This window comes from Heptranchias perlo, chromosome 21 (assembly GCF_035084215.1).
Source record: "Heptranchias perlo isolate sHepPer1 chromosome 21, sHepPer1.hap1, whole genome shotgun sequence".
NCBI lineage: Eukaryota > Metazoa > Chordata > Chondrichthyes > Hexanchiformes > Hexanchidae > Heptranchias > Heptranchias perlo.
In genome coordinates, this window is record NC_090345.1 from 11,958,582 (window position 1) to 11,970,697 (window position 12,116).

Consider the following 12,116-nt stretch of genomic DNA (forward strand, 5'->3'; position numbering starts at 1 on the left):
CATTCAATATACCCTATTTATCCCAATAACCCTTCAAACTACTCCAGCAACCTGTCTAGACACTACCCACATGTGTACCCCTTCGGTGCACTGTCTTTCCCAGTAACTCTTCGATATACCCTTCCTATCCCAGTAGCCCTTGACCTACAAAGTGATCTATTTTGGTTAGACCTCTTTAATGTGAAACGGCAAAGCTAAAACTAGGGGTATGCTACAGCGCTCAAGATCAGAGCACAAAAGAAGACATTTTACTCTGTGAACCGACAAAAAGATTATGCGTAAACAGGAAAGCTATTTTAATGGGCAATTTTGCTCAACCAAATAAAAATTGGGAATACTCAAGTAATTTAGAAATATGTATCATTAATTTCAAGCTATTTACTATCAATCTGCCTATAATAAAAACAAATGCAGGATTGGAGGACACCTTTAATACCCCCCAGTAGATCACATGAGCCACTTTCCCTATTTGAGAGATGTGAGTGGCTGCCACCTTGAAAATCACCCTGCCAAGAATGACTCATTGAAATTGCTAAGGAACTATATCAGCCCCCAAAACAAGAGCAAGTTACAGCATTGGGTCATGGAGATAATGTCGGGTTCGGGTTTAATAAAAGAACAAAAAGTGTCAAATACAACTTTAAAATCAGAGTTCATTGCTGTGCTGTATGCAATAAAAAAATCCTGGTTACTATAACAACAGTGACTACATTTCAAAAGTAATTCAATGGCTGTAAAGCATTTTGAAACATCTGAGGACATGAAACATGCAGTATAAAGGCAAGTTATTCCTTCCTTTCAATAATGGTTATGTAATTGCCAAAGCTACATTTTTTTAATGAATGTATTTCAGGTAATTTTGCCTTTGGTTTCCATCAGAGAAATACAAACTCTTCCTAATTCAGTGGTGGAACCTGTTCCACGTTAAATTGTCCTGGTGAATTTTACTCAACCTCTCCTCCAAAGAGAATTTCTAAGATGGAGGCCAAAGGGCTGACAGGAGCAGGGCATTGTCACAGTAACATGCAAATTATGGAAAAGAGCATCATTTTTTTTTCTTCATTTTTGTTATAACATAACAAGAATTCCGGGTCTCTGTCTTGATATGCACTTCAGGTACAAGCGCGATGATGTCATCGTTTTCGTAGCGACAATATCATCGCCTCATTCTAAGTCCCCGGAGCTGGTTTCCCTTTGAAAATTCATCAGAAGCGAATGTTCAAAGCACGAACATCGCAGAGCCACAAGACGCAAAACTAACCTTCACACTGCCTCCAGCTGCACTGGAGCCAAATCACAAAGGAATAGAGCGCCCCATTAAACACATCATCTTTACAACTTGGTGAAATTAATTTTTAATGTGTAGTGTAAACAGAATTCATTACGGAGGATTGTGAGGTATGAGTTCTATCCCAATTGATATAAATCAAATCCCATGGATCTCTGTGTCATGGATAATGCATCCCCTGTTTATCTTACAGTATAAACACAGTAAAGATTAGGCACTTTCACATCTTAAAGTTCCAAATTTTTCGGTGGCATGGTAAATATTTGTGGTCTGTGGTAACTTTGAACTTCCAAGGTTGGTTTTAATCATACTACAACTCTTCCGTTCTGTTTGCAGCCATATTGCTCACTGAATCTACACTTGAATGTGGCACAGAATCCCTACACCTCAGGAAATATAGGCAGCAAGGACTCTGCACCTGGTATCATCGTGGCTTCAGGTACTGAATGCATTCAAAGTTTGATGAGCATAGAGTACATTTTTCTTTCATTTTTGGGAGAGTTTTTTTTTGTGCCCTTCAAGTTGCATTTACATAGCTTCTCTCCCGTTGCTAGGGAACAAAGCAGTATCATAACAACATGGGTCAGTGCTGGAAAACCAGATACTTTTGCACCTCCTCTAAGCATCCGCGCTCCCAGGGCGGTTTAAAGTAGGACGAGGGTTACATCTGCCCTGCCCAAACAAAATGCTTTCCTCCATTCTTCCATTGCGGTGATGAGTATTGCTTGGGAAACAGTTCTTTGAAGGTTTAGCAGGCCATCCTTCATGTGAGTGCCTGGACAGAGAGTACTGACAGGCACAGAGGACCTTTAATCTGTCTTCACCGGGTGCCCAGAGAAGTGATCTTCTCAAGTGCAATTCACTGGATTATGCTCAGGACCAAGAATACCAGCTGTTCTTCACTTCCCTGGCCTGGAGGTGCTCAGATCAATTGTAGGGCCCCTACTGTAATCCTAGCTGAGATCAGCTAACTTAGTTCAGACCAGAAATTGAACCTTCTTGCCTTTGTATGGTTCGGTAATGCACCAATGTGTTGTTAGGAAGCCTCGAGCAATATCCTTTCATTGCAAACTCAACTGAACACGCATGCTGTAACATTCCTGTTTACCATATCAACCTTCCTGGGAGGCTAATTGGTATTTTCGAAAGCCTTTTCCTCCCCACAGCCTTTACCTACTGAGATAAGAGCTGGAGAAGACTTATTGAGAGGAAAGTGACCTGTTATGCAAGTGCATCCCCGATTTTCATCGCTCCACCATTGGCGGCCGTGAATTCCCTCCCTAAACCTCTCTACCTCTCTACCTCTCTCTCTTCCTTTAGGACGCTCCTTAAAACCTATCTCTTTGACCAAGCTTTTGGTCACCTGTCTTAATATCGCCTTATGTGGCTCGATGTCAAATTTTGTTTGAGAATCGCTCCTGTGAAGCGCCTTGGGGCGTTTTACTACGTTAGAGGCTCTATACATATGCATGTTGTTGTCGATGTTGATGGCCTTGAGCCAACCATTAGGAGTTGCACTAGAGCTGCCTGGGGCAATTCACCTACAGAAATCTTTCCCCTCCTTTGCCCCATCAGAAAATGTCTAGTTTACGCTTGGCTCTTCTCCTTAACTGGTCAGGAAGTTGCTCATTGAGATCCAACCTGTTTTGTACTCACCCTTTGGCTCAGAATTTACGGTTCACTTTTTCACAGGGAAGCCGGATAAAATGCCCTTTCTGTAACAAATGTCACCATGAGTCCCAAATGCATAGTAGGGGAAGGAGGAACTTTAACGCCAGCAGGTTTTCGGCAGGAAACTGGCGGTATCAGTCAGTTTCCCGCCCGTCCTCGACTGTGTGAAGCCAAATTTTAACCGCCGGGCCTCATTAACATTCTGCCTCTCCACTGGAATGGGTGAGAAGTGGCTGCCGGCCTCTGGAAAATTGGGCGGCCATTGGCCACTCGCTGGCACTCAGGTAAGTGTGAGAGAAGGGGGGTTTCGGTGGTGGGGGGTGGGCTCGTGGTAGGTAAGAGGGTGAGTCTGGGGCAGGGGGAGGCCTAAACGTTCCCCTGCCCCTCGAGAGATCCTCCAGGTAAGCTTTTTGCTTACCTACAAAGGAAAGTAAAAAACTTACCTGGAGGGTCTCTTCAGCCCCTTAACCCTTTTCACGCTGACAAGTTTACGAATTTCCATTATAAATGTGGACATGGGAATTTATACCACAAATACCAAAAAAAGAACAGATGTATGACTTTAAGATGGGGAGTGAATTATATCTGTGCACTACCCTCTCACCTCACTTCACCTGAAAGACTACACTTGGCCTTGCTTCCCATGTGCAAACTCCCCTGGGCATGGACGAGTATCAAGTATTCCTCTGTAATGCCCGTGGACCCACTTTTAAAATTCTCGTTTGTTTGGAAATTTAGTGTTAGTGATTCCAAAACCCAGCGCTCCCAGTGGGGACCAGTGGTTACGGGGTGCGCATCTCGGGGAAGTGTCTTCTGTTGCCGGCCATCTCCGGAGATGCACTCCCTGTGAGCCTTGCTTCCAACCCAAGTGCTGCTTCCTCCATGGGAGCCCCAGACTGCAGAATCGCCCCTCAGATACATGGGTATTGTACCCTATTAATACAAGGAAGAAACCAATCCATGGCAGTTAATAGATCTCAAGGTGACTACATTACAACAGAGACTACACATCAAAGGTTTTTCATTGGCTGTAAAGCGCTTTGGAACGTCCTGAGGTCGTGAAAGGCGCTGTATAAATACGAGTCTTTCTTTCTTCTTTCTTTCTTCTATGCTTGTATTTTCTGGACTGATTCTTGGGATGGCAGCACTGACATATGAGGAGAGATTGGGTCGACTAGGCCTATATTCACTAGTGTTTAGAAGAATGAGAGGGGATCTCATCGAAACATATAAAATTCTAACAGGACTAGACAGACTAGATGCAGGGAGGATGTTCCCGATGGCTGGGGAGTCCAGAACCAGGGGTCACAGTCTCAGGATACGGGGTATGCCATTTAGAATCGAGATGAGGAGAAATTTCTTCACTCAGAGGGTGGTGAACCTGTGGAATTCTCTACCACAGAAGGCAGTGGAGGCCAAGTCATTTGATGTATTCAAGAAAGAGATAGATATGTTTCTTAATGCTAAAGGGATCAAGGGATATGGGGAAAAAACGGGAACAGGGTACTGAGTTAGACGATCAGCCATGATAATTTTGAATGGCGGAGCAGGCCCGAAGGGCCGAATGGCCTACTCTTGCTCCTATTTTCTATGTTTCTATGTTAGAAGGGGTTAAGTGGTTGAGTTGTAGCCTTGGGTTGTTACTGAAACTGTTATTGGCTGATCCCTGGTGGCTTTGCTTGAATTTCAGGCAACATAGGCTCCGAGTTAATAATGGATGAGGAAAATCACAGTGGCGGCATGTTCATCTCGACAGACGGAGGGAACACCTGGAGACAGGTAACGGCGATGAGGAGACAGTGAGGAAGAACGTTTTCTGTTCATGAACGGGGCTTGACTCTCAATGACGGAGTTAACAAAGGCAGTATTCAGTTGAACAATACAGACTGGAGGGCCACAGGTTCGATTCTACTCCATGCTGAGTTCGCTGATCTCAGTCACGGTGGGGGGCCGCAATTTAGCATCAGTGCCGACAGTCAATTTACGCACAGCAAAGTCCCAAAAACAAAGCAGTGAGATAAATGATCAGTGAAGTGGCATTGGTTGTAGGAGGAATGTTGCCCAGGACAATGGGGGAACTTCCTGCTCTTCTTTGTATAGTGTCATAAGATCTTTTACATCCACATGAACCTTCTCATCCAAAAGACAGAACCTTTGGCAAACCAGTACACTGAAGTGTCAGCCTTGATTATGTGCTGAAGTCCTGGAGTAGGGCGAGAACCCACATCCTCCTGATTTAGAAACGTGAACGTAGTCACTGAGCCAAGCCACTCCTGACATACATCAATGAGCTAATCTAAAAGGTTTGTCTCGCATATTTTCATGAAGATGGTGCACTTTTCAGTAAAATGGGCCTCGGCTTTTCCCAGTAAACACAAGCCCATGGCCATGAAGCTGCACTCAATATTGGCCCAATCGTCACTAATCTCGCAATCTGATTAGCAGAGTCTGTAAGGTAGACACAGAAGGTGTCATTGGGGGTAATTTTAACCACAAAGAACAGGTGGGCTGGAGGCGGGTGGGGAGTCAAAATTGTAGATTTTGGAAGCAGGACCGCAACCCGGCTCCAGTGCGCCCACTTCCGGGTTTAACCCAGGCGCATTTGGATACCAAGCGCAGCCGAAACCCGGAAGTCGCGTTCCCCGTTAATGCCGGCGGGCGGATCATTAAGAGGGCAATTTACCTACTTGAAATTCTCAAGATAGGTAATTTTTTTTGTGGATTCTGAACCTGGAACTAATTTTACCTTAACTGCACAGGATTCCTATGGCTTCTAAATTTCGCCAGTGAAACGGTGGCGAGATTCATGCAGAAGTTGATTTGGTCCTTTAAACCTGTGATTAACACATCTCAAGAAAAGCTCAGGGATTGCAGCTGGTCTCTCAGTTCTCTCAGGCAAATGCTTGGCTGAGAGTTGTTTGTGTTGGGTCTCTATTCAATCTTCAAGCCATCACTCAGTGAAATTAAATATACAGAAAACATTCTGATGTTAACATTCTGAATCAATCTTGTGTATGTGCACAAGCTTACATTTTTAAGAATGTTGACAAAATCTGAAATATTAAAATATCCTGCAGTCAAGTTACTTGAAAGAATCATAAAATTTTGTAACAACTTGGCTCTTTTGCTAATATAAATTATAGCACTCCAAATATGTTTTCAATTCTCATCCATTCTTTGCCTTTGTATGATCCACCTCTTTCCTTTTTCTGGCTTTCTCTCTCCATCTTTGGCAATAGGCTTTCCATAGATATTTATTACAAGCTTGGACACGCACAACTATTTGGATTAAGAACATAAGAACATCAGAAATAGGAGCAGGAGTAGGCCATATGGCCCCTTGAGCCTGCTCCACCATTCAATAAGATCATGGCTGATCTTCGACCTCAACTCCACTTTCCCACCCATCCCCACCTCCCTTGATTCACTTAGTGTCCAAAAATCTGTCGATCTCAGTCTTGAATATACTCAACGACTGAGCATCCACAGCCCTCTGGGGTAGAGCATTCAAAGATTCACAACCCTCTGAGTGAAGAAATTTTTCCTCATCTCGCTCCTAAATGGCCGACCCCTTATCTTGAGACTATGATTCCTTGTTCTAGACTCTCCAGGCAGGGGAAACACCTTATCGAATGCCTTTTGAAAATCCAAACATACTACATCCACTGGCTCCCCCTTATCTACCCTGCTACTTGCACCCTCAAAAATTCTAATGGATTTGTCAAACCCTCTAAGAATTTTATATGTTTCAATGAGATCCCCTCTCATTCTTCTAAACTTCAGAGAATATAGGCCCATTTTTCTCAATCTCTCCTCATAGGACAACCCTGTCATCCCAGGAATCAATCTAATGAACCTTCATTGCACCCCCTCTAAGGCATGTATATCCTTCCTTAGGTAAGGAGACCAAAACTGTACACAGTACTCCAGGTGTGCTCCCACCAGAGCCCTATATAATTGCAACAAGACCTCCTTACTCTTGTACTCCAACCACCTTGCAATAAAGGCTAACATACCATTTGCCTTCCTAATTGCTTGCTGTACCTGCATGTTAACTTCCTGTGATTTGTGTACAAGGACACCCAAATGCCTCTGACTACCAGCATTTTTTAGTCTCTCACCTTTTAAAAAATATTCTGATTTTCTATTCTTCCTACCAAAGATAATTTCACATTTCCCCACATTATACTCCATCTGCCACCTTCTTGCCTATTCACTTAACCTGTCTATATCCCTTTGCAGACTCTTTGTGACCTCCTCACAGCTTACTTTCCCACCTAGCTTTATATTGTCAGCAAACTTGGATACATTACACTTGGTCCTCTCATCTAAGTCATTGATATATATTGTTAACGGCTGAGCCCCAAGCACTGATCCTTGCTGCACCCCACTAGTTACAACCTGCCAAAAATGACCCGTTTATTCCTGTTCTCTGTTTTCTGTTTGTTAACCAATCCTCAATCCATGCTAATATATTACCCCCAATCCCATGAGCCCTAATCTTGTGTAACAACCTCTTATGTGGCACCTTATCGAATGTCTTTTGAAAATCCAAATATACTACATCCACTGGTTTCCCCTTATCTACCCTGCTAGTTACACTCTCAACAAATTCAAATAGATTTGTCAAACATGATTTCCCTTTCATATAACCATGTTGACTCTGCCTAATCATATGATGATTTTCTAAGTGCCCTGTTACTCCTCCTTAATAATAGATTCTAGCATTTTCCCTACTACTGATGTCAGGCTAACTGGCCTATAATTCCCTGTTTTCTCTCTCCCTCCTTTCTTGAATAGCGGGATTACATTTGCTACCTTCCAATCCACTGGGACCGTTCTAGAATCTAGGGAATCCTGGAAGATTAAAACCAATGCATCCACTATCTCTGCAGCCACCTCTTTTAAAAACTTAGGATCTGGCCCATCAGGTCCAGGGGATTTGTCGGTTTTTAGTCCCATTAATTTCTCCAGTACTTTTTCTTCACTAATCTGAATTACTTTAAGTTCCTCACTCTCATTAGACCCTTGCTTCCCCACTATTTTCGATATGTGTTTTGTGTCTTCTACTGTGAAGACAGATACAAAATATTTGTTTAATGTCTCTGCCATTTCCTTATTCCTCATTATAATTTCTCTGGTCTCTGCCTCCAAGAAAAGACCCACGTTTACTTTCGCTATTCTCTTCCTTTTTACACACTTGTAGAAGCTCTTACAATCTGTTTTTATTTTTCTTGCTAGTTTACTCTCATATTCTATTTTCTCCCTCTTTATCAATTTCTTGGTCATCCTTTGCTGATTTCTAATCCTCAAGCTTATTACACTTTTTGGCAACATTGTAAGCCTCTTTTAATCTAACACTATCCTTAACTTCTCTAGTTAGCTGCGGTTGGATCACTTTTCAAGTGGAGTTTTATTCCTCAAGGGAATGTATATTTGTTGAGAATTATGAATTATTTCTTTAAATGTTCGCCATTGCTTATCTACCATCATATCTTTTAATCTAATATCCTAGCATATCTTTTAATCTTTTTGCGTTTCTTCCCACCCTGCTTCCAGTAAATGCTCTATCCCTTTCTCTAATTCTCAGCCGAGTCTTCCCTCTGCAGTGGTTGGCAGGCCCTTTGGCTGAATCCACCACATTTCCCATATGCACCAGAAAATAACTGCCAGTGACATCCATTATGCTTCTCATCTTTTAATGCTAGTTCTAGTGCTGTTAGGAGGTTCAAAATATGTATGTTACTTATATTGCACTGATCTTCAAATCGCTTCTTTCCTGCTCACCCTGGTATATATTCCTTATTCCTGGCCTGAATCTGGAGCCAGGTCCTCATGCTCTCCTACCCGTGCAGCCTCAATGCAGACCAGCATGAATAATTGAAATCAGTAGATAATTGAATCACCACAAATTTTTATCTTGCATGGCAATACCCTAATGATGGGGAGGGATGCAAACAATACAAAGTAAAAAAAAATTGTAGTTTTTATTTAACAAAAAAAGGACACGGAATACGAATAACTAATGAAATATGAGCAGGCTGCACAATAACCTATCGTCTCACGTCGTCCATGAGAATTCTGGTCAATAATTGGGCAGGCAGATAACTGGTGTGCAGATAAGAAGAAGTTCCACTGTGGTGTCTTTTTCAAGACTGTTTGCTTATCTGAGCAGAGCAGAATTCTGAATCCAATCTAAACTTCATGGACACCGAGCGGTTTATTTTTGGTCAGAAATCTACATCGAATTGTACGGCACTGAAATTTTCATTTTACTTCCTTGTAATTTTTTTACAACTGAACCCTAGAGATAAGGCAGCTCTTTGTCCTCCAAATCCAGATCAAATGCACAGTTAAACAGCAGGTTTTCTGTTCGAGGTTGTGCACAAATTAGTATCAGCCAAATGAGTAACATAGTCTGCTGCCAGGCACAGATTGACTAAAAGCTGTGTTATTCAGTAACTGTCCAGCAGTTCATTTTATTACACTTCCTGCCACCCTCTCGATTTTTCGACAAGAGTAGGAGGTTGTGGTCCTGGACTAGCGATCCGTTGGTTGTAAGTACAAGTACCAAGTTGTGAACTTGAATTCTGGAAAAAATAAGTACAAGAATTGTCAAAAAAAAACCTAATAAACCAACATTTGCCCCGATAATGGCTGACCCGACCCCCTGCGATCTCAGACTTACCTGGCATCCGCTCCCTGGCTACTTTCCCTCCCGACAGAAAGCCAGCCTGTCAATCTGGCTGGCTGGCCCGCAGGAAAGCCGGAAGTAAAATCAATTGCCTTCAATTGAGCTGCGATCGCAGATTCCAGCGCACTCACTTGACTTCCGGGTTTCCCACCCGATAATTGACCCACCTGCTCAGTTCCCGGCTCCATGCTAAAATCATGCCCGTTGTGTCTGTAAATGAGACTCATAAGACCAGCAGCGATATTTCATCTTGCAGTCAAATCATTAAATTTCTATCAATAAAAAAATTCACTTTCGTTTCCAAGAGAATATTGAGCTCAGCAACAGCAAAAATAAACTTTTTGGAGGTTTTCTAATGAATATTTTTTTCAAAGGAAACTGTAACATGCTGACAGTGGGTTAAATCAGATGGCAGAACAGTTACTGCAAAACATGTACACATGGGAGATTGCTACAAATTAAAAAAGGGAATGCAATTAGCAAATATTAGAAATGAGGATGCTTAAAGCCTGTCCAATATGAACTGTAACTCAAAGTGACAGGCTACATAAAAAAGATTTTGAGTGCTCAGTTAGTTGGCCTACCTCAGTTTTATAAAAAAAAACCGAGAAGGAGCTCGCTTGATTGCTTAGTGGCTAAATGTACTACGTGGTCTGATACAAACCAGAAGGTCCCAGGTTCAATTCCTGGAGGTAGAAATTTGCCTTGGGCATTAGTACAAAGGTGGCGGAATCGCGACGGCCCTCCCGTTATACGCTCCGCTTGATAATCAATTCCATTGACTTGCGCTACCGCCAAAGATAAATTTCTACCCCCGGTCTGCGCTGAATTAGCTGATCACTGCTGGCATCCCAGCGGGGGTCTTACAATAGGTGTTAGTACCCATGGAGTCCCGCACTTGATTTCTACTCAGTGGTTCTTGCAAGAAAGTGCACGTGCATGGATGCCGGGTAGGATAGGATTGGGCTCGGCCCTGATGCTCTTTGCAGTCAGATGCCACTCACTGCCTAGGGTCGGGCATGAAAAATGGGTCACTTAGGCAAGATACAAGGGAGCCGCTGGCATCTGTTGAACTTCAGTGACAGTCAGCACCTTCGGGAGATGAGGGGAGAGATTTGGGAATTATGCATCAGGCAGCTCGCTGGCAAAGCGAGGGATAATGTCGGGCTGCTGGCTGAGGTAGCTTCTGGGGGGGCTGGGGGGCAATGGTAGTGGCGGGGGGAGGTGCTGGTGGGAGGGGAGGCAAGGTTGAAGCCAACAGTGGCCGGCGGGCATTGCTGTCGAGGTAGGAAGAGCACTGCTGTTCCTCCTGGCTCCACCATTGGATTTAAAACAATTTAGAACAAAGTTTAAAGTCAAAAACTTCCCTGTTTTTTTGGCAGCCACCTGCAGTCCTTTTAAGGATCTGCTGACTAGGCCACTGTAGAACTGCAAAAAACTAGTCAGAGCTTGCGCAGGGCAAACTCCGCCTAGTTGTTGTCCAAATTGGAAAAGGGGTACAAAAGCAAGAGTCTGGCCCCTTATTAAAATATTCAAAGAATCTAATGCCTGTTTTAGGCTGACTCCACAGGTGCCTCTGCAGCGCCCGAACTAATAGGGCGTCGGGTGTGTTTCTGACCCCATTTGGGCAGAGGAGGTCAGCCCCCTAAATTGGACCTAGGTCCCCTAGAATTTCCGCGTCGGAAACAGGTGGCAACCAGGTCCAATTTTGCTGACACCATGTCAATTTACATTGTCAATTTAAGTTATCAATTTAATCTACTGGGGAGGTTAAAAAAAAAACCACAGGCCAAACTACCAAGAGGAGAAAACACTGGTTCAATCCCTCCCTAACTCCCAAAGGCAATTAAGCACAGAAATCTCTGGAATATTAACTTACATTTTTTGAGCCTTGTTTGGTTGCATTTCATCGCTAACATTCTCAGCCCGCTACCTCTGCAGGTTGAGAGAAGGTCAGTTTTATACTATTGAAGGCAGAGCTTATCGATACTGCTGAACGGGAATCATGAAATGTTTTCTCTCCAGCTTAGCATTATAGATAAGATCTGCCTCCATTAACAGCCGTTGCATTCCATGAAAAATTGGGTCAATATTTATGCCTATTTATGGTGCCCATATAACAACAGTTACTGCATTTCAGAGTAATTAATTGTGTGAAACGCTTTGAGACATTTCAACATGATGAGCAGTTGCCTAAGTGTAAGTTATTTTAGATCCATCAAACCCACTTAAGCAAATATTCATCCAGTTCCTTACATTTAATTACTTTTAATGTGAAACCGTTCTTACTGTCTACTGTGTTGAAGAAGTCACAGGAAATGAGTCATTATTAAAAGCATTTTCGACAAAAGAATTGTTTGACACATTCAGAAAAAGGAAAAATGAGCATGATCAGTTAAAAATATTGAAGTCAAGCAATGCCTTGTCTGTGTCTCGATAGAATAGAAGAACTGGTAGGCCAAA

General features: G+C 42.9%; 1 protein-coding gene across 2 annotated transcripts in view; it reads left to right on the forward strand.

The window, feature by feature from the left end:
• The window catches only part of LOC137339976 (VPS10 domain-containing receptor SorCS1-like), a 462,228-nt gene that overhangs the window by 313,245 nt on the left and 136,867 nt on the right, over positions 1-12,116 (forward strand). For both annotated transcript variants that reach the window (XM_068002094.1, XM_068002095.1), the window contains exons 10-11: positions 1,625-1,727; positions 4,650-4,738. In XM_068002094.1, coding sequence (XP_067858195.1) covers positions 1,625-1,727; positions 4,650-4,738 — 192 coding nt within the window. The remainder of the gene's footprint in view (positions 1-1,624; positions 1,728-4,649; positions 4,739-12,116) is intronic.